Source organism: Equus quagga, chromosome 1 (genome assembly GCF_021613505.1).
Source record: "Equus quagga isolate Etosha38 chromosome 1, UCLA_HA_Equagga_1.0, whole genome shotgun sequence".
In the NCBI taxonomy this organism is placed as follows: domain Eukaryota; kingdom Metazoa; phylum Chordata; class Mammalia; order Perissodactyla; family Equidae; genus Equus; species Equus quagga.
This window is the reverse complement of record NC_060267.1, coordinates 72,281,339-72,304,023: the sequence shown is the minus strand read 5'-3', so window position 1 is coordinate 72,304,023 and position 22,685 is coordinate 72,281,339. Positions and strand designations below refer to the sequence as shown.

The following is a 22,685-nucleotide window of genomic DNA, read 5'->3' as shown; positions in this document are numbered from 1 at the left end:
AGGGTAGGTCGTGTCCTTGTTGTGTAGAGGAGAAACCACAGTTTTCCAAGGTCACATAACTGCTTAATGGTAGAGCCAGAACCAGAGTCCATGTCTGCTTGTCTCTTAGTCTGGAGGGGAGCCAGACTCTCTCCAGAGTGCTCGAACCTGCACACTGCTCTAGAAGAGGGCAAGCGTGAAGTAAGGTCTTTCAGCTAGCAGGGTTTTTCTTTTTCTTTTTTAATTACGTTTTATTTTTATTAGAAGCAAGGTAAAGAATATACATTTGTATATGAGATTTAGAAACTAATTTCTGATTTGGCTTTGGACTCCATACAAATTTTGACCAATGCTCTATAGTTATAGGACTGTATAGTAACTAACCGTTGATTCAGAATGACAACTGCAGGCCACTAAAGTTTTGTTGCTTAAAAACAGATTCATGGGGGCCGGCCCAGTGGTGTGGTGGTTAGGTTCATGAGCTCCACTTCGGCGCCCCGGGGTTCATGGGCGCGGACCTACACGCTGGTCATCAAGGCATGCTATGACAGCGTCACATGTACAAAATAGAGGAAGACTGGCACAGATGTTAGCTCAGCGACAATCTTCTTCAAGCAAAAGGTGGAAGAGTGGCAACAGATGTTACCTCAGGGCCAATCTTCCTCACCAAAAAAAAAAGCCAAAAGAGAAAACAGATTTGTGAGGTAGACACACACTTTAGAAAGGTTTCTAGTATCAAGTTTTAAGATACTGGACCTTCTTTAACTAGCAGATTCAGTTAAACAGGGCATATCATTCCCCTAAAATTTAAGTTTGTATCTGTTTAACTTGTTTTGGTGGACATTTTTAAATAGGAGGAGCTAGTGCTTGGGTTCTGCTGTTTTGTCATTGTTTTGATGATGATGTTAAGTTGCTTTTCCTCTTTTAATCCTTTCTCAGCTTTAGCAGCAATCCTCGGGGCAGTGCCATTTCTGGGAACGTACTGGGCAGCGATACCTGCAGTTCTGGACCTGTGGCTTACACAAGGCTTAGGATGCAAAGCCATCTTACTGTTGGTTTTTCATCTCTTGCCAACCTACTTTGTAGATACTGCCATCTACTCTGATATCTCAGGGTAAGTATTCCACGGAACTTCTGAAGTTGCTGGTGAATCATATCCAGGGATTTCTGTGGCCTTTTTTAAAGAGATTTTTTTTTTTTCTTCAAAGAGGGGAGAAACAACAGCTGGTGGGATTTTTAAGTGAAGTAGTCTTTTGTGATCCCACCAATTTAATCAAAGTTTAATTTAAGATGATTAATATCGTTTACAAGGTGTATACTCATTTGTTATTATATAAATATTATTTACAATAATTGAGACCCTGGGTTAAAACAAAATTATGAATAATCTTCTGATTTAGTGACATTTAACCTAGGAAAGAAACATTGCATAAAATATTTCAAGTACAGTAACGAGTTAGAGTTTATTTTCAGAACTTCTTTGCTTTTGGAGAAAAACATCATTGGGTTGTATGTCTAAGGATTTCCATGTGAAACCAGATCTTATCAAGTTAATGTCTGACAAGCAGAGCTCTCTTACTTGAGGTCATCAAGTATGGTTCTATGATGAATGCGGGTTAAATTTAAGGCAGAAGCCAGACTTTGGCCATATAATATAATAAATAAATATCTGTTTTTGTAGGTTTTACTATCTCTTTTAGAAATTGCATTAGGTAAATCAAGCCAATTCTCACTTAGTCATGTATCCAGAGTAACATTGCTTATTTGAATCTAGGATGTGACCAAATGTTGAATTTTGATTAGCTACTCAAATTCAGAATATTAGGACAGTCCTACTGAAGCTATCATAATAATTAATATATTAAATTTTCTTTAAGTAAAACTCACTTTCACAATAAGGGTAGACGGGGTCTGTTTTTATAGAAAGAGTAGCCTTCAGTTAATTTGAAATTTTGTGGAGACAAAGCGTATACCACCTTGTTTTCTCTCTAGTAAGTTAAAGTAGAAAATTAATGTTGTGGAACTACTCTGAAGCCCTGAAATTCCAGAGCAAAAAAGAAACAACTCATTAAGCAAGCCCTAGGGGAACTATTATGCCTAAAACATGAGGGAGAAAATTAAAGATAAAAGGAGAACGGCAGAGTGTGGTTTACGTGTTTATCGGCTGAGATTTTAACAGTAACAGCAGTTACATGATTTATGGTTAAGTGTTTTCATTTCTTTAAACTTTGCTATAAATTTTATATTAAGGTTTCTAGCTAGAATTTAAGACTTATGTGTGGTTTTATCTTAATAAAGTAATACCTTATTTAACCAGCATCATTAGGAAAAGAAAGGTTTTGCATAAATTGTTTTATTTGTTTAAAATGAAGCTTTTATTTAAAAGCTCCTACACTTTTTCTTTTAAGCTTTAAGCATTTTTTGATAAAAATTTTCCTTAAAATGTTTTGTTTAGGGAAAAAGCTTGCTTACATGGCATACGTGGAATACTGCCCTAAATCCTTTTTTGGAATGAGGAAGTCATATAAATTATGAATATAATGTATTGGTGTCCTGAAAACTGGCTCACCTTAAATATTACTTACTGAACTGTAAGATAATACAAGACATCCTTCCAGGCTCTTTAGTTAGTTACCCCTCACTACATTGTTCTGACCATCCGTGTTTAAAAATTAGAAACAAACAGGGGCTGGCCCCGTGGCCGAGTGGTTACGTTCGCGCGCTCCGCTGCAGGCGGCCCAGTGTTTCGTTAGTTCGAATCCTGGGCGCGGACATGGCACTGCTCATCAGACCACGCTGAGGCAGCGTCCCACATGCCACAACTAGAAGAACCCACAACGAAGAATACACAACTATGTACCGGGGGGCTTTGGGGAGAAAAAGGAAAAAATAAAATCTTTTAAAAAAAAAAAAAATTAGAAACAAACAGAAATACCTCATTTCCAAGTCCCTCTATGTCAGTGGTCATTTGTGATCATTGTCACTGTGCTGTGCTGCTGTTGTCTGTCTTACTTCATTCCATTTATGTAAGTGATATTGTGATAAGCTGGAGGACAGTTATGACTCTCCCGTGAATTAAAAAGCTTGGGTTTTGTGACAGATGTTTTCCTCATGAGGCCTTTTTTTTTAAATCACTACCTGTGTTAAAAACTATATTGCCAGAAATCTAAGCTGTGAATAACAGGGATGCTGTTGTATTGTTGTCATCTTATGAAAAGCATAATTAACTGAATTACATAGTAAATTGTGCTCATTTAATTATCCCTGATGGGGGTAAACTTCACAGGTAGACTTAGGTAACCAGTCCTAAGCCAGCATTAACCCACCTCAGACAGCCACCTAACGGGTACAAGGTACCTGTTAACAATCTGACTTTACTCCTTCGGATGCTGGACCTATAAAAAGGCAGATGTCACACATGTTATGTAGGCTGGAAAATTCTTGCATCTTGATATTATTACAATCAATGTTCAGTTATCCACATTGAGATGATCTAAAGAAAACTGATAATGCATCAAAAGCCTGGTATATTAGAGCATGAACATGGTGGCAGAGAATGTGTTTCAGATTTACTCTGAGATTTATGTTTCTTCAAAGTCATGAGCTAAGCAATGTGCTCTTCATTCCAGAGGTGGCCATCCTTACTTGACGGGCTTGGCAGTGGCTGGCGGGGCATACTACCTAGGCCTGGAGGGAGCGATCATCGGGCCCATCCTTCTCTGCATCCTTGTGGTGGCTTCCAATATCTACAGTGCCATGCTAGTGAGTCCCACGAACTCAGTGCCCACGCCACACCAGACCCCGTGGCCTGCTCAGACCCAGCGGTGAGTTAAAGCAGAAGGATCGTAAACTGTGTGTGAATTTGAATCTCTGTTATTTCTTTTTTTGCTTTCTCCTCAAAGCCCCCCGGTACGTAGTTGTATATTTTAGTTGTGGATCCTTCTAATTGTGACATGTGGGATGCCGCCTCAGCATGGCCTGATGAATGGTGCCATGTCCATGCCCAGGATCCAAACCGGTGAAACCCTGGGCCACCAAAGCAGAGCGCGCAGACTTAACCACTCGGCCATGGGGCCGGCCCCCTGAATCTCTGTATTTTTGACCTGAGCAGTGTTGTCAAGATACAGGTATTTCAGTGCCTGCACTCTGCTAAAGATTGTAGAAGACACTAAATAAATAGAAGTGATTGGTTTGCAGACCTTGGGGCTTCATATACTAGGAACATTTAAAAGCTAAATTGGGTCAGAATTGTTAATGTCCTGAAAGACTAAAAATAAATGAAAAATGGAAAAGACTGTGTTGGGATGTGGAATACTGGATTAAAGGAGAGTAAACAAATAGGACAGCCGAATGCAATGCATGAATTCATGACAGGATCCTGGGTTAGGAGTGGGAAGAGTTTATAAAGAACGTTTCTGGAACAATTAGAGAAATTTGAATATGGACCAGATATTGAATAATATTATGTGAATGTTAAATTTGTTAGGTGTGATAATGGTACTTTGGTTATGTAGCAGACTATCCTTTAGGGCTGAGATGTCATGATGTCTGCAGCATATTTTCAAATAGTTCACCCAAAGCTGAGAGAGGGAGAAAGTGACTGTAGCAGAATGTCAGCAGTTGGTGACTCTAGATGAAGGACATATGGTTGGTAGTTGTACTAGTCTTGTGATTTTCTGTGGGTTTATACTTGTTCCAAATAAAAACTTGGGAAAAAATTATTTGAGTGTACCAGTATTGAGCTACAACTTGTTATTTTGCAAGTACAGACATTGAAATCATAATTGTTGTCATCTATCACACACATTTCGTAAAATAAATTATAATGTAATATAAATTGTAATTTAAAAGATGTTCCTGATTGTGTCATAATTTTAAAAAAACTTTATTCACGTATATCTTACATGTGGTGAAATGCACATCTTAAATATACAACATGATGATTTTCTTCATATACTTATACCCATGTAAGCATCACCCATATCAAGATATAGAATATTTCTGTTTCTCTAGAAGGCTTCCCCATAGCCCCTCTCAGTCAGAGCCCTTCTCTACCAATAATCAGACCACCATCACCTTAGGTTTGTTTGGCCAGGTTTTGAACTTGTCATGTAAAAGGAATCATATAGTATGTACTCTTGAATCTGGCCTCTTTTGCTCAATGTCCTGTCTGTGAGAGTCACCCCTGCTGTTGCATATAGCAGTGGTTCATTCTTTTTTCATTGCTGTCTAGTATTCCAGTGTGTGAATTTATTTGGTCATTGTAGAGATGGACATTTGGTGATTTCCAGTTTCTCACTGTTATGAATCATGCTGCTTGAACTTTGTTGTGCGTGTCTTTTGGTGGACATGGTTACTTACTTCAGTTGAATATATACCCAGATGTGGAGTGGCTGGTGATACATCTGGTTTAACTTTCTTGGATACTTGCAAAACAGGTTTTCTGTGTGGTTGTGCCAGAAATTACATTTTAACAAAAGAAACGTAAGAAGGACTTTTAACAGCAAAAAAGCAAGAAGTCTCAGAATAAAGGATTTTAACTTTCCAGAGACTATACTGCATTGGCCTTATTATTCCCAGTTGGAAAACAGTTTTGCCTGCCATTGGGTATTCTAGTGTAATTGAGGAGTCATTAACAAGTTGATTCTGAAAATGTGTTTAATGAAACTATTTTTTATTTAAAATTTTTTTTAAATGTGGTTCTTACTTTAAGTGTGATGTTTTGTGAAGAAAGACATGGTCCTTCAACTCAGAACACGTAGAATAAAGTTTCTGAGTCAGAGCTAGTTGGTTAGAGGGCCATTTTAGCTAATGCGAGGTGCTCACTTGGTGGCAGGGAAAAATCAAGTCCTTAGAATAAAAGGAGACGAGGTACTGAGAGGGTTTTCACCAAGCCTTCACCATTTTGGGGGTGGTGACACTATGATATCCTTTTCTGCCTTTGCCTCTTAAAGGCAGCTACGTGGGTACCTGAGAAGCCAGTGGACAGTTACTTGAAAGCCATAGAGTGTGCTTGCTAACTGCATATACTACTCCTTGGGCATGCCAAACAAGCAGAAAGAAAAGTGGCTGATCAATATTTTGCAGTTATTTTAGAAGAAACTTTTTTCTTCTTCTTCTCCCCAAAGCCCCTGAGTACATAGTTGTATATTCTAGTTGTGGGTCCTTTGAGTTCTGCTATGTGGGACGCTGCCTCAGCATGGCCTGATGAGCAGTGCTAGGTCTGTGCCCAGGATCCAAATCGGTGAAACCCTGGGCAGCTGAAGTGGAGCGCATGAATTTAACCGCTGGGCCGTGGGGCCAGCCCCTAGAAGAAACTTCTAATGATTCCATGTTAGTGAACCAAGAGTTAATTTTTAAGGGGAAACAAAAGAAACTAATGTGAATTCTTCTAGATGCAAATGACCTGTTCCCCCTCCTGAAGGTAGAAGGTTGTTAATCAGGTAGTTTGGGCGTTGAAAAAATAATGTGAGGAGGTATAGCCGTCATCTTTTTCTCCTTCAGTTGTTTATGCATGCAATTTAAAGAGTCAGAAACGTCTACAAAGCTCGTTGTGAAGAGTAGCCGTCCTTTGCCTTCTCCCTGCCCCCTCTTCCCTCTAAGAGGAACCGCTTTTCGACTCTACCTGATAATGACCTCCATATCTTATTTATTTATTTATTTATTTTTTGAGGAAGATCAGCCCTGAGCTAACATCTGCTGCCAATCCTCCTCTTTTTGCTGAGGATGACTGGCCTTGAGCTGACATCCGTGCCCGTCTTCCTCTACTTTGTATGTGGGACGCCTACCACAGCATGGCTTGCCAAGCGGTGCCATGTCTGCACCTGGGATCCGGACCGGTGAACCCTGGGCCACCAGAACGGAATGTGTGAACTTAACCACTGTGCCACTGGGCCAGCCCCCTGACCTCCATATCTTGAAATAATGTTTACTTCTTGATTTTTTTCATGTATACGTGTTATCTATTTACTTCCCACTGGGAAGGTGAGAAATTATCTCTCTTACTATGCATCCTCCCAATATTACTAAGCTGTGATATTGGTTAGATCAACATTCAGTGTTTGCATTATTATGACTCTCAATTGTATTTGTATTTGAGCCTTCTTGTATATTATGTCTATATTTCCTTGCCTATACAACTTTTTGCTTTCCTTTGAGTTATAAAGATACTGTTTTTTATTTGCTTTGTTTTCTGCCTGTTTATAATTAGTCCAACTCCAAGCTTTGGGCCCGCCCGTGTTTACATCTCCTCTGCTCAGTACATTCAGTTGCATCTGGTATGTTGCAAGTTTTGGCTTGCTGAAGAAGCTGCTCCTGGAGACTTCTGATCTGCTGCAGCAGAGTGCTGCCCTCTTGCCTGCTGTGCAGCTGGACCCTGGGGATTCCCTCAGCACCCCTGTGTTGGAATCTTTATTTTCCATAGGATTTCTCATAGCATTTTCGTTCTTGATTTTCCCCCCTCTTTTTGGTGGAGCACATCCTCCTGTAGATTTTTGGGAAAGAATGTATCTCAACTTTTTGTTTTGTCTTTGCTGTTTTTCTATTTGGCTCCATTTTCTGGGTGATTTATTCAACTTCTAACCCCTCCATAGAGGTTTCCATTTCTGCTCTCATATTTTTTCAGTCTGGTTTATTGAGGCATTATTTACATAAATAAAATTAATCTTTTTAGTATACAGGTATTTATTAGTTTTCTAAGCTATGTAACAAATCATTGCTAACTTAGTGGTTTAAAACAAAATACATTTATTATATTAAAATTTCCGTGGCCTGGGAGTCCAGGCACAGTTTAGCTGGGGCTTCTGCTTAGGGTCTGACAAGGCTGCAGGCAAGGTGTCAGCAGGCGCTGGGGTTTTGTCTGTGGATTGGGATTCACTTCCAGGTTCTGTTGCTGGCAGAATTTGTTTGCTTGCAGTGTAGAGCCAAGGCTGGCAATTCCTGGAGCTGCCCCTCTCCATAGGCAGTTCATAACATGACTGCTTCTTCAAGGCTATCAGGAGAGTGTTTTTCTGACTTCTGTTTCTGACTGCTAAAATCCTTTTTTAAAGGGCTTGCCTGATTCATCTTGGCCCACACACCATCCTCTCCTTTTTGGTTAAATTTGACTGATTAGGGACCTTAATTACATCTGCAAAATCCCTTCACCTTTACCATGTTAATACAACAGAATCATGACATCAGATGCTTTTGGCTCTTGGCTCATATTAAGAGTGAGACACTCAGGAGCTGTGGGTGGGTTATTGTGTGTGTGTTACTATTATATAATCTGGCAGGGCCATTGTCTTGTGTAACCTTTGATGTCAGTGCTTCTTTATCCTTTTTTTGGGCTGGTAAATTCCTCAGAGAAAGATCTAACCTCCTGCCTAGAGTTTGACGGCTTGGCTGCCATCATTCTGGGAGCCAAGGGGGGGAAACGGACCGGACAGCATTCAAGATATAAACATTCGCGTACTCTCCCAGTGTCAGTATGTACCCCAGCCCCCTCTCTGCCTGTCGTCCCCCAGTGCAGAGACTCTTTGTTTTACCTTCTCCAGAGGGAGAACAACTCTACTTTTCTGCTAGTGATAGGGGCAGTCGCTCGGCCAGGTGGAGGTGGGTGAGGATGTTGGAGCCCTGGAGTCTTATTGCTTTTTAATCCGACTTTAAAGCATTCCTCCAGTGTTTAGCCCCACCTTAACCCCAGTCCAGAGTTACTTGATATCACCAGTTCCTGAGCCTCATGGGGGATTTTGCTGAATAAATCAGATTGCTTCTTGACTCTTCCCACTGTTGGCTTAGGATCGGGTTTTGGCATATGCTGGGTCATAGGACTTGTCCATCTCCTTTCCACCTTCTAAATGTTTGTTGCTCTTACCTCTTAGATTCTCTTTTTCGCCTTTTTTCAAGTAAGTTTATACCTTAAAAAAATACTTTTACTGTCATTCTAACGGGGTTTTGAGAGGAACTGAAGGAAATGTGTGTTCAATGCATCACTTTTTAGTGGGAAGTCTAAATGACCTCTTAAATATAACAAACACAACCCCTGCTGACATTTATTGGTACTTAGTGTGTGCCAAGTTCTGTGATAAAACTTTGCATGTGTTATTTAATCTGTCCAGTGTTTTCATACGAGGTTAGGAACGATTGTTTTCCATGTTTTATAGATGAGGAAACAAGGCTCAGAGAGGTTAACTTCCCCATAGTCACATGGCTAAAAAGCAGCTGAGCTGGTGTGCTTCAACCACTGATCTTTCTTTGCCTTCTCTAACCATCCTCTGCCCTTCCACAGTAAAAAACATTCTCTCTGTTTCCTGCCTCAGTGAATGTTATTCTCCCTTACATATGCCAGTGTGTACTCATCCTTATTACTTCCTGTCTCCTCATTCACCATCTTTACCACGTCCTGTCAGTTTTACCCCATATCTGTCCTTGCCTGTTTCTCTCCCTGGTACCGCCCCCCTGGTCTAAGCTGGGCCCAGCCGCTGCATTTCTCACCTGGACTGCTGTGGTCATCTTAGTCTTCTAACTAGTCTCCCAGCCTCCGCTCTTACTGTTCTCCAGTCCATTCTCCAGGCTGCAGCTGATGTGTTCTTTTCAAAATGCAAGCCTGGCTGATAGTGATGCTCTCTTCCCGAAAATGGCCACCTGTTGCTGTTAGGAGGAGGATCAAAATCCTTAATGTGGCTTGCAAGGCCCTACGCGATCTGACCTGTGCCTTCCTCCCTAATCCTCAGACATTTCCCCCTTGCTCTCTGAGCCGCAGCCATACTGGTTTTCTGTCAGGGCCTCGGATACTCCAGGCTCCATTCAAACTCTGGCCTGTACACACGCTGCTTTCTCCATCTGGAGACTCTCCCATTCCCCCATCTTGCCTTGCTTAATGAACTGCTAATCATTCTTCAGATCTCAACTCAAATGTCAGGTCATGAGAGCAGCTTTCCCTTGCCTCCCACTGAGGTTACGTCCCTCCTGCTAGTTAATGCTTTTCTAGACACCATCTTGTGCCTTTCCTTTGCAGTACAGTTTTCATGTATACACTTGAATATTCGTCTTTTGTCTTCCCTCTTGACTGTGGTTGCTGTTACTCCAGGGGCCCTGTCAATTTTAGTTAATTGGTGTATCCACAGCACCTGTCGACAATGTTTTGCACTTGAAAGGCACTCAATTCCTAGTTGAAGGAAAGAATGGGCTGTGAAGGAATAGTCAATACAGAGGCTGAGGTGTGGAAGGGCTTGGCTTATTTTAGGAACTCTGTTATGTTGTTACAGTGTGATAACAGAGGGTGTGTGGTCGCATTTCATTAGGCAAATGTACCTTCTTGTTGCAGATGCAGGCACTGGGGTCTAAAAAGACACATTCGCAAGACTATTTTTGTGTACTACTCTCCATCCTGAAGGACAGAGGACTTCTTTTCTCTGATTTTCACTGTTACTAGTCGTGAATGCAGTATCTGATGGGGGTGAATGTCTTGGACCCAGCACAGCACTGGGTTCCCAACTATTTTGACCTCAACTCAATAAACAGAACATAGCACTTCCTCTGTTCTTTAACACCGTGGGGAAGGGCAAAAACACTCCTGCAATCACGCATGTTAGAGTACCATCTTAATTTTTTAGGTTGTGGAGTTTGTTTTCTAGGAGATAATTAGAGGTTTGTTTAAGATCAATGTTACTTCTATAGCGTTTTACACACCCGCCCTCCCCCGTCTCCACCCTGAACATCTAGAGAATGCGTAATGTTGAGATGGAAAACTCTTAGTAACTGTTGTCTCAGCTTGCGTTACTTTGTTGTCTTCCTTAGTCCTTCTGGAGGCTTTCTTGGCCTGGAGGCAGAATTGAATAGTAGGTATGAATTTCAAGGTTGCAGCTAAGCTTGCTTGTCAACAAAAGGCAGTCACTAGGCCAACCACAGACTTAATCTTATTTCATGCATCTTTGCCTCGAGGCAGAAATTTTCCTTCATAATTTAGAAGCATTGAAGCGCGCTAGCGATTCAGACTTAGAGGTATCTTAGAAATTTGAAAAGATGTCAAAGGGTGAATTTAAAAACCTGTTGGGTGTTAGAAAATGCTTTGTAACATGGGCCAGTTTTTGGTTATTGTTTGTAAAGAGTTTCCAGGGCTTCCCAGAATTGAGTGCTGCCTGAAATTCATAGCATCTGAGATAGCTTGTAGCCAGTTTTGCATGTATACAAACATAAAAGCACAAATTTAGGTGAGTGTGAAAAATAGATTTATAAATAAATAGGTAGATAGATAAATATCTAGATCAGTGGTTTGAGGGGAGAGTGTGTTTTTGCTCTGCTCCTGGGGACAGTTGGCTGTGTCTAGAGACATTTTGATTGTCACAACTCTAAAGGGTGGAGGCAGGGATGCTGCTGAACATCTTATAATGCACAAAAACATCAATAGTGTTGCTACTGAGAAACCCTGATTTGACAGGTATATAGACAGATGGATATTAATACATATAAAACGTGTGTGTGTATATAAATCTTCGTTTTGGGGAATTTTTTTCAGAGTATAACAAATATTTAAGGAAACAAAATTTATTCCAATTCTTTGACCTATCAGCTTATATTCAACATGGTGGGTCCGGCCACGTCACACACAAACCCTTTCATGGCCACAAGAGCTGTAGCCAAGAGCCTTACCCATTCATTCCTGAAAGCTGTTCCTTTTGAAGTAGAGCTCTGCTAGTTCCAGGCAGGCTTCAGAGGTACAGGAGGTGCCTTGAAGGTCCCTCAGGGCACCATCCAGTGAAAGAAGCTTGAGATAACTGACCATCCTTGAATGTAATCTCTTTTCTGTAACATGTTACCTGTGCCCCTCTTAACATTGAAGTACTTCCAGCATTGTGCTAGAAGGTAAGTCTTTAGTTTACCTCTGCCCTGCCTATCTAACTCTCCTAAATATTTGTATGACCTGAAAATGGAGAACAAAACGAGTAAGACAAAAGGAGAAAGAGAAGTAGCATGAGTGTGGAATTACCTCTGAAAGTCAGATTTTTTGCTGTATAAATTTTTAGATGATTTGTACCTAATGACAACTTTTTGTTAATCTTTTGTTTATGCAACTGTGAGCTGTTCCTGAAGTTTTGAAACATTTCCTTATATTTTAGGTCTATTTCTAATAAAAAAAGTTGAGTAATCTGTTTACATTAACCAACACTTGGTTGTAGACATAAAAATAAAATGGGCTTTATTTGAGTGATAAATAATCCAAGAATGACATGGCTACAAATTAATGTAACTTGAAGACTTTCAAATTGTTTTGAAAAAGGCAGGTGTTTCGAGCTCAGATATTTTTGTGTTCCTCATTGGTGCTATTGTTGTAAAGGAGCGGTAACCTCTATCTGAAAGATTGGTGATCAACTTGTGCTTCATATCTGATTCTTTTAAGATAGATTTGACTGTATATAAACAAAAAACTGCCAAAGCCCCACCGTCAACAGAACGCAGGACAACAGTGACTTAAATGAGCTAGAAGTTTCTTTCTGTCCTGGGCGAAAGAAGTCCAGAGGTGGCAATCCAGGGCTGGCATGACTGTTCCGCAACAGCCATGCCCAGCCTCCCTGCATCGTGCTATTCTGCCAGCCTGGCATGAGCCCTTTTAGTCTAAGATGGGTGCTTGAGCTCGTGTTTGTTGATAGACTCTGACCTGGCCATTTGGCTACCAACCCAGACGCAGACCTGACCGGGTGACGTCATACTAGCTCAGGCATATAAATTATGTAGCAAAGGCAAGCTAGCTACTATAGTGCTGAGGTAGGCCCCTCAGATATGCAGCAGACCACCTCCATCAAGCACAGATATCACCTGCCAGTTCGCAACATTCACTTGGCTTGCCCGATGTGGTCAGAGACAGTACAAGCACAAGGTCATTTGATGAAAAGACCTACTGCATTTCTGCTGCCCTGAACCGTATCCCTCAGAGCTTGGCCTCTGCAGGATCTGGTTTCCTGTTTTGCAATAAAACTCATCCACTTAGCATTTAATCTTTGGTCTCTTTGTGTTTTTCTCTTTAACGTCGTTGTTTCCACTTTCCAGCCAGTGAGGAGGGTGAGGGGTCGAAGAAGATCACCCTTGTCTTTTAAGGACACTGCCCAGAAATCACACATAACATCCACTTACGTCTCATTGGCCAGAACTTAGTCACATGGTTTTAGTTTCAAGGGAGTCTGGGGAAGTAGTCTTTTGGACAGGAGACAGTGGATTCAGCAGAAAACTGGAGTTCTTGTTTATAAAGAATGAGAAACAGCCAGCAGGCTTTGAAACAATACTCAGTGAAAATACCAGGAAAAAATAATGACTATATAACCTCATCAAGGCTCTCAGGTTATAAAAATAAGGCATTGTTCTATGACAATTAATTACTGGTTGATGCTCTTTTTCTTTTCTTTCTTTTTCTAGTATCTTTGTGGTTTTATTTTTTTCCCCCTCCTTTCCAAAGGCAAAACTAATTATTCTATCTTTTCTTCTTATAGGACTTTCCGTGACATTTCTGAAGATCTGAAATCTTCGGTAGACTGACATGGCTTCCACTGCAGTGGTTTCTCTAGGAAGTTCAACCTTGACCATGAATTCAGCTCAGCTGTGGCCTTCTGTCCTTTCAGCTGTGCCTGGCAAGCAGAGCCCAGGAAGAGCAGCAGCAGCAGCCTCCTGGCCTTCCATACAGAATGCCTGGACACGAGAGAGCTTGCTGTGGGCTGCTTTGCATTTTAAAGCACCGCTTTAGAGCTCAGAAATGTGGTTTGTTCACTGAACTGTTGCTAAGATGGCTTGAAAAGTTTCAGTTTATACACTGGTACCATGGCTTGAAATTTTCCCACTTTGGTTATCTATATTATTATATTGTGTATTTATAAAGTTATTTTAAGAGCCTAAACTACCTGCTGTTAAAATTGTATAGATGTCATCTTCTCCTGCTTTAAGAAATCTATTTTTAAAGTTTTCTATGACGGTCGCTTTTCGATGAAGAGGGCTTTCACTTTTGAGTATATAGTTGCTTGAGCAGGAAAAATGAGTCTTGTCCCCTTCTCACACAGTGTATGGTCCTCCCTGTAAGAAAGAGCAGATCTTAAGTGTAAGGGCGGGGTAGCTTATGTGAAGTTGTTAGTTGTATGTAGCAACCATAGGACACACAGAAAGACTGACTCTCTTCCTCCCCTTTCTTCTCCCTCCATCCCCCATTACACTATTGCCAAATTTCTAAAACTTGACCCACCACATTGAAGTTAACTACTTATTAAGCTGCTATTAATGGTAACAGTATGATAGAATTCATGTTGTGATGTTTTTCTTTCCAAATGTTTTAACTGAAAAAAACCTCAGGTGCAGCAATACTCTGATCTGTTAAATGTGTCCCTGTTTCATTATTTGGAATTCTTCCGATTAGTACTTATTAGCAGTAGAATTTTATATTCATGTGGTATTTTTCCATCACTTAGCACAGTGCCTTGCACATAACACTCTAGACAAATGGTTGTTGAGTTCAGTTGTGACTTTTTAAATATCTCAGATGTCACAGTAACCAGCATAGTGCTTCACATTTTACAGAGTCTTTTTGCACATATCATTTCACAGCCACTTCCCATCAGCTTTCATATAGCTTTGTATTATTTTCCAACAGTTTCACAAAGATGGGGAAGCTAGGGTTCAGAAAAGTGACCAACTCAAAGACAGAAAGTTTAGTGAGATTTGACTTCAAATCTTTCTGACTCCATAGTGTGCAAACTCTGCTATACTGTAGTGCTCCTTCCAGTATTTTATGCAGTTTTTCCAGTGCTATGAGACAGAATAGGACACCTCGAACCCAGCTCTTAGTTCTGTGCCCTCTCCACTGTACAAAATGATCATCAGGCTCTTTCTCTGCCCCCAAGGGAATATGGAGGAGAAAGCGTTCTTAAGTATCAAAGATTTCCCTTTTGGAAAACATTTAAAAGTAGAATCATCTTTTCTAAAGCATCTTCTCACCAAGAAGCATAGTTAATGATAATTACCTTAAATTTATTCTGATATTACACATAAGAAAAACTCCATCCAGAAAAGAGGCTGCCATGACGTCTTCATTCGTACAGTAGACTACATGCAGAGCTCTTATTTTTACTATGAGTCCTTCAAAAATTATAGCCTGATATTCCACCAAGTGTTACATTTGGCCACTAAGGAACTCATTCTCTTCTTTAGTCCGTTGTTCTATCATTCATTCAGTAAAACATTTGTTGAGACTTTGCCAAACTCCAGGTTCCATGCCAGGCACTGTCCAGGGTGCTGTAGGGGACAACTCAGAAGGTCTTCTCTCACCTTAAATCTTAGCCAGATCATGTGTATTGCTAAAATTAAAAATTTTGCATTAAAAGACTTAAGAAAGAAAGCAGGTTTGTTTTTGGTAATGGTATACTGGTAAGTTTATAGATGTAATTAGCACATATTTATAAGAGGCAAACATTATACACAATGAGTTAGTGTGCATATACAAATTTTGTTCCTCCAAAGTGCTTTTAGCTGTATAAAGTGATGTTGCAAAACACTAGACTTGAGCTAATGTATGGCTGTTGCTGGTCATAATTACTAGTATGAATACCAGGTTCTTAGAGGGGAAGTCTGAGCTCTAAGAGAGTAGTTTAGAGCTGCCAAAAGTAGCAGTGGGGCAATATCACAGGAGCAGAGGTGCCCCAGAGTGCCAGACAGTCCTCACCAGGACCCTTGAACCTCCCCAGTCCTTCAGCAGCAGCATAAGGACTTGAAAGTCATCTAGCTGGGGGTGGTCTTCCTGGAACCCTCAAAGATGGAGAGAAACATGCCCGTCAGATATAGTGAGGAGGTTTTACAGGATTGTCACAGGGCATAGAGATCAAATGGTATGAAAAGGTAGGAAGCTCAAGCTCATGTCTCACAGATGACTTACCCTCAGATTCTCAGGATTTGACCAGGAGTTTTTCTAGGAACAGACAGTGCATTGGTGAAGTAGAAGGAGCCTCAGTAAAAACCACACGCGGAATCCTCTCAGTGTCTGGCATGGTATGGCTTTGTTAGAGATTAGTTTGGAGTGCACATTCATTATTCAGCTGTAAACTAATGGGGGAATGGGAGAAGGAGATGCAAGCTCTCCACACAGTGTGCTCCGCTCTTTTCTGAGAGAACAAGGTTTGGGATTTTCAGCATCGACTCCATGTGACCCAAGTCCTGCTTCAGTTCCAAAGTTCCTGTCACACTCTGTTCCTGGAAGTGCTCTCTGTCAGACTGCCTTAGGTACCAGTCTTACTTATTTTTAAATTTGCAAGGATTCTAACACCCTCTTCCATTAGAGGTGGTTAGCTGGCAGAGTCCTTCCATTAGAGGTGGTTAGCTGGCAGAGTCCTTCCATTAGAGGTGGTTAGCTGGCAGAGTCCTTCCGTTAGAGGTGGTTAGCTGGCAGAGTTTTCCCTTGACTTCTGAGACTGGTGTCGATTGATTGTTGATAATGGGAGGATACCCAAGAAGTGTTATGGAGATGCTGTATTTAAACAAACTCAGTAGCTTTGGGAATAGCAGCTATATATTCCAGTTAAAGGGCAGCTAAAGGGCTTGCAGATAAGGTGCTCTTGCTAACCTTGGTCTTCACACAAACCCATCGTGACCCATCAGGACTTTCCAGGACCTCCAGTTCCCACTTTGGTTGTGTTTAGCACTTCAGGATGCGTCACTGCTGGACAAGAAATACTCAGAAATTTAGGCTGTGAGGGGTTAGATTAGAGCCAAGTAATTTTAGGTGAGCTATCCAGAGCTTTCAACCTCAAGGTTTATAGGAAGAACCCCTTCACAACTTGCCATGCTCTGGTCCTGACTGGCAGTCTCCTCTAAGGGTCTGCCAAGACCCTTCCAAGAGGATGACAGTAGGCATTTCACAGTGGAAACAGCCTCTGGGAACGTCCTTCTAAATGTGGATTCCAGATACCAGCTAAGAACAAGTACTTTTTGTTTTTATTAATTTCTCATCTTTACACATTTTGTCATCAAAATATATCCATTTCATTAACTTATTGAGGACTTGAGAAAATACACATGCTATCTGAAACCACTGAGCGGTTATTTTTTGACAGTTTAAAAATAAGAGAATTGTAAATCAAAATATTCCATCTACTGGAGTCATAGAAATTCTCTGTTAGAATGGGCCTTATTTTAATTAGGTGATCCTGGCATTTTTTAGAGAAGGAAACAAATCCACAGGTTAAAGTGGCTTTTCTAAGACACACACAGCCAGTTAGTAACAGAAGTCAGAATAAAAGACACTTCTTTTTCCCCCACAGTCCCTTGTTGTACTTCTCTTCCCTTTCCCTCATAGTTGAGTAGCTTTTGGAAAAATGTGTTCCTTATAGCAGTAGTTCCGAGGGATGTTATTAGACGTTATAAGAGAACAAAAGTGTGTGTGGAGGGAGGGAACTCCACGGTCAACTAAAACTGAGGAATGCTGAGTTTGTTTCCTTCCTCTGGGATTTCTAAGAGTTTTTAGTGTGCTATTATATATGGTGAATTTATAAGAGGGGACAAAGACTGTTTACTAGAGTAATTTGACCTTAAACCACACTCCCATCCTCCTCTTCTCAGAGCATCACGTAGGACTGCTGGTCCTTTGGGAAACATGGCTCTCGAGTAAGTTTACAGCTCTCCTAGAAGACATCCCTAATGGAAATTCTGAGTGGTGAATCTGCTACCATGGTACCATGTAAACTGTAATGAATCTCAAAGCTTAGAGAGGTACTAGAAAGAAAACATATTTGCTGTTCAGAGCTATACATAAAGTATAGAGATTCTTTTCCACCTATGGTGTGTAAAATCAGTATTTGTGTTTAGTTTTGCAGGTTTTTCAAGGATCACTTAATGTGAAAATACGGTGGTGATATACTGATACTCCATTTTAATAATGCTTTTGTATGGCACTTTATAGTTTTCAGACTGCTTTCACAACAACCCTGTGAGATAGGCAGGTGTTAAGTATTATCAAATGAGGCACTGGAGGCTCAGAAAGGTTTCTTTTGTGACTTCCCTTTAATTTATACCACAAAATGATGGAGCCAGAATTCACGTGTAGAACTTCTGACTCCAGGTCCAGAGTTCTTTGCTCCACACCTGGTTTCCTCTTCTTCCTCTAGCTTTCTATTTTATAATGAAAGATGTGGAAGCAAATCTTAAAGTAAAATCATTTGGCTTACTATCAAATACTATATATATTTTTTTTTATTGCAGTGACCCAGAAAATGTAACTCTTATTAACACTATCCCAAAGAAAACCCTTCTTTTGTGTTTTGTTGTGCTACTTGTTTAGGTGACTGGAGTGTATTTTGAATATCATTTGATTTTGAAACCAAGATTGGATATATAGTTGTAATTGCTTATGTGACTTTCGGAAAATGTATCATCTCTGCATTCTCAGGCAAAGTAGAGATGGTTTGAAAATAAAAAAGATTATTCAAATACAACAACACGTGTTCCTTATTCTCACACAAATGCTGTTTCTTAGCTTTAACTTGCTTTGACAACCTACTGATGTAACTTCTTTGTAAATGTAAAATATTTATATTTTGAAATAAAATTACTGGTGTTGAAAGAGTCAGGTTGTAAACTTTGTCTCATTTCTGTTGAGAAATTTGATCTTTAGCGAAGCCGAAACTTTCATGAATATATCTATCTGACTCTTAGGCCTTGTATCTTCCCTTTTCCACTGGCACCAATACCTACACAGAATTTTTATGAAATGTGGGTAACTTACATAAGGGAAGGTGCGTCTGGGGAGTGGATGCCGGGTACTTTAAGACGTGAAAAGGTCCACAGCTGAGGCGGGAGCCCTCAGTGCAAAGGGAAAGGTGGCCTTGTAGCAGATAAGGAAGTGGTGAGGTGGGTGGTCTGGGAAATTAGGAATCAAAGGAAAAGAAAGTTGGATACAAGAACTGCACATTTTGAAGGAAGAAAATCCTAAGTTAGGGCTATCTTCAATAGCACAGATATCTGTGGAGCACTGGCTGCCAGAGCCAAACCCCCATGTGGAAGTACTTAAACCACATTTCAACAGTGCTTGGGAAAGAACTTCCTGACACCTCGAAGTGGTGGTATTCAGCTCATGAATCCGACATTATGGATGGAGAAACGACCCTGGTAGAGGTGTAAGGGTGGACTAGCCAGCCTCAGATTCTTTTCTACTCTGATAGTTTCTTCTCAGCAAGTATGATGTTCAGAAAATATTTCTTCATGTTGCTCAGTCTGTTTCTTAAGCCTGGGACCCTTTCACAGGGTGTGTGTTTCTGACAACCTCCCTTTAGCTTTGCTCCTGGAACCCTTAGGGTAAGGGGTGTTCAGTTTCCCTCCCATGTCAATCACGCCTAGGCTCCGTGATTTTAGCATTACCCTTGGTTTAGTCAGAAATATATACTAATGATCTTTTCAGTCCATGAACAGCTGTTAAGGAACTGCTCTGTGCTAGGCACCAGGGGAAGACAATTTTGGAAAGTAGTTTTAAAAAGTAATAGTGTTGAACAGTAGGTGAAGCTTTTCCATATGCTCTATTTAATTTCCTTTGGAAGAGTAATTCTGAGCAGTAGCCTGAAAGATACCCAAATAACTGTTTTCTTGCCGAGTACCCGGACACTCCTTAAACGACTGCATTACCAAATATTTCATCTTAGGTCCAGCTGAAATTGTGAGAAAGATACCGTCAGAAAAGGAGCAGGGTGGAGGGGAAATGGGACCTTCCGGAGAAGCTCCAGAAAGCATGCCCCTGCAGACTGGACTCGGGTCCTGCTCTACCAGTTAGTTTCAACGCCAGTGCAGCTTCCAGAAATCGTCGAGGGAATTCATAGGTAGGATGAATTACCTATCGAGGGGACGGGAAACTTTGCTGGGGACGATTGTCCCTGCCCTGGTAAGAGGCCACGTGGCCGTGCGAGGCCCTCAGGTATCTTAGTTACTCTGGTGCGAGCAGGCCGTGCGTGGAACCCGCTGAAGAGTGGTCTGAAGAGAGAGAGACTGGGCGGAGAAGCGGGAGAGAGGTGGGGGAGTGGGCGGGGCCGCCCTGGGGGGCGGGGCTCGGATATTAGCTCAGTGAAAATCTTCCTCACCAAAAAAAGAAAAAAATCTGCAAAGAAACAGCTACTGCATATCCAAAAATTTTTTCTATAAACCAAATTTTGCTTTATTTTTGGATGACACTGTGGCCTCTAGGCCGGAGGCGGGGTCGTGCCAGGGGCGGGAACAGGTTGGGGCGGGGAAAAGGGGGGGAGTGGGCGGGGCCACGCCGGGGCGGGGGTGGTGGTTGCGGTGCGGCCCAGTTAGGGGCGGAGAGTGGGCGGGGCCGTTCCGGGGGCGGGGTCCGGCAAGGACCTAGCAGGCTGGGGGAGGGGCCGTGCCTTGGGTGGGCCCGGTTAGGGGCGGGGAAGAGGCGGTGAGTGGGCGGGGCCATTCCGGGGGCGGGGCCGGACTGCGGGCTAGCAGGCCGGGACTGGGGGCCGGGCCCCGGGCGGTGCTAGTGCATTGCCGCCGGCCCGCGCGGGCTAGCTGGCAGGCGGCGGGCCCGCAGTGGCGCGGCGTCCCGGCTGCGCGACGCGCGGAGGGCCATGGCCGCCTCTCCTGGCCCCGCCGGCGTTGGCGGCGCCGGAGCAGTGCAGGGCTCCGGCCCGTCGGGCTTCGCCTTCGACTCGGGACTCGAGATCAAAACTCGCTCGGTGGAGCAGACTCTGCTCCCGCTGGTTTCTCAGGTAAAGTGGCGCCCGGTGCGGCCCCTCGTCTCCCTCCGGCCGCGGCCCGCGATGGCGGCGGCCGTGCGCACAGCCAGGGCCGGGCCGGGCCCGGCGAGAGGCAGCCGATGCCCGACATTCCGCACCCAGATTCCGGTGTCGGTGTCGGATGGCCTGTCTGGGGCTTGGCTTGAGCACGGGGCTCGGCTGAGGCGGCGGGAGTCTGCACCATCCGAAATCCGGTGGCGAGTCGGCTGCGGGGCGGGGGCCCCGTGCGGACCCGAGTTTCCGGCCGGCAGGTGCGCCGCCCGACCTGCCCCACGGGCCCCGCCTTGGGGCTGCGGCGGCCCCTGGCCCAGCGAGGCCCCCTCAGCGGGCAGGCGGCGAGCCCAGTTCCCGGGAGGCAGAGGGGACCCCAGCGGGGGCTCCGCTGGCATTAGGGACCCTCCTCGGTGCCGCTCTTACCCGGCTGCTGGCACGCGCTTGCATCCCCAGTGCAAACCCGGACTTCGGGCATTCCCAGCCTCCGGTCCAGCGTGCTCTCCCGGGGCCTTTGTCCTCTGCCCTGCGTGTCGGCTCGCCAGTCTCCCGTTTCCCCCGGGCCACGCTGCCCCTGCCCCTTCACCTGCCTGCTCGCTCCAGTTGCCTTTTGTCCGGCCTCGGAAGAGTGAAGTGAAGGACTGTCTGATAGTTAATCTGGATCCTCGTCGTTTTGCTAAATCCCATTTGGGATGTACGCTTTACTGTACTTGTTGGTCATAACGGACGTCTGCAATCAGCTAATCGACGCGCTTAGTTTGAGAAGTTTTTCTGTGAGCCGAGTTCTCCGCAGCCTGAGGGCTAGAATTCCTCACCTAGATCTGTGGTAATGTGCCAAACACTGTGGGGAGTGAAGAATTCTGTGCCTTCGGGAGCGCGCTGGCGAGGTGTGACTCACAACTGGATTGTAACGTCTTCATGATTCACGCTTGTGTTGCCAAGATTTTAGAGGTGGAAGGAATCTTAGAGGTTAACTGGCTCTAAATGAAAAAATTCTTCCTTACAGCATCCTTGACACCTGGTCACCATCCCCTGCTTGAACATGTTCAGTGATGGGGAGCCTGGAGCTGTTCTATAGAATTTTTAATGTTATCTCTTCATCCCAGCCCCGCAGATATTTGAAAACAGCAGTCACACGTGTCCCTAGCTCCCTTTTCTTCACCTGTGCTCTTGTTGGCCTGGCTAACACAGCAGTGAAGGAATACACCTCACAGCCCCTCCCCTTCCCTTCCGTGTCTGATAGAGGCACTGACCAGGAGGAGGGAGCGCTCAACCAGTTAGTCACGTCTCCGCCTCTCCTGCCCCCCAAAAGAATACCAGCACCACCCATACAACCACAACCAAAAATGAGAAGTACTGGGGTAGTTTTAAGACAATGGTGGATTTCAAGCTGGCAGAGTTTTATCCATTTATTTAACATGCGTATATCATGCTTACTATGCACTAGGCCGTATTCGAAGCGCTTTATAAGTATTAACTCCTTTAATTCTCATAGCGGTCCTGTGAGGCAGATCTGTTTATTCTCATTATGTGGATGAGGAAACAGGAATAGTGAGGTTGAGTAACTCGTCATGGGACTTTCAACTGTAAATGTCAAGCTGGGGTTTGAACCCACGCTGCCTGGCTCCCGAGTTTATGCTCTTACCTCCACCATATGCTGTGTTCTCTCTAGCGTAGAAGCAGTGATGAGGTCAGCTAATAGCAGGTACACAGCAGAGAGTCCACAGTGGAAAAACAAGCTGGAAGGTTGTTGTAATCTGGAGAAATGGTAATTTTTCACAGTATCACCACTAAAAATGTATCAGTCCTACAGCTCTGCATTGTGTAATTCTGGGCTAAAAGAGGGTGGAGAGAGTGGGAAAGTGGAGGAGGAGACGTGTGAATAGCTGCTGAGAGTTAACAAGAGGTCAATGCCAAAGGGGGAAGATGCTAGGGTTTTTTTTTTCTTCCTTTTTCTTAAAGACTCATTCAGGGCCATAGCTG

At 43.0% G+C, this 22,685-nt stretch overlaps 2 protein-coding genes across 6 annotated transcripts in view; both read left to right on the top strand.

Moving 5' to 3' along the window:
• The window catches only part of TMEM245 (transmembrane protein 245), a 91,250-nt gene extending 72,710 nt beyond the window's left edge, over nt 1-18,540 (top strand). For 2 of the 4 annotated variants that reach the window (XM_046664633.1, XM_046664617.1), the window contains 3 exons: nt 919-1,093; nt 3,609-3,803; nt 13,443-18,540. In XM_046664633.1, the coding sequence (XP_046520589.1) occupies nt 919-1,093; nt 3,609-3,803; nt 13,443-13,488 (416 nt within the window). In that variant the 3' untranslated portion in view covers nt 13,489-18,540. The remainder of the gene's footprint in view (nt 1-918; nt 1,094-3,608; nt 3,804-13,442) is intronic. The other 2 variants (XR_006889090.1, XR_006889092.1) reach the window with 2 other exon arrangements.
• Nucleotides 18,541-20,418: 1,878 nt separating this feature from the next.
• Nucleotides 20,419-22,685, top strand: part of CTNNAL1 (catenin alpha like 1) — a 58,816-nt gene continuing 56,549 nt past the window's right edge. For both annotated transcript variants that reach the window (XM_046661826.1, XM_046661822.1), the window contains exon 1: nt 20,419-20,684. In XM_046661826.1, the coding sequence (XP_046517782.1) occupies nt 20,544-20,684 (141 nt within the window). In that variant the 5' untranslated portion in view covers nt 20,419-20,543. The remainder of the gene's footprint in view (nt 20,685-22,685) is intronic.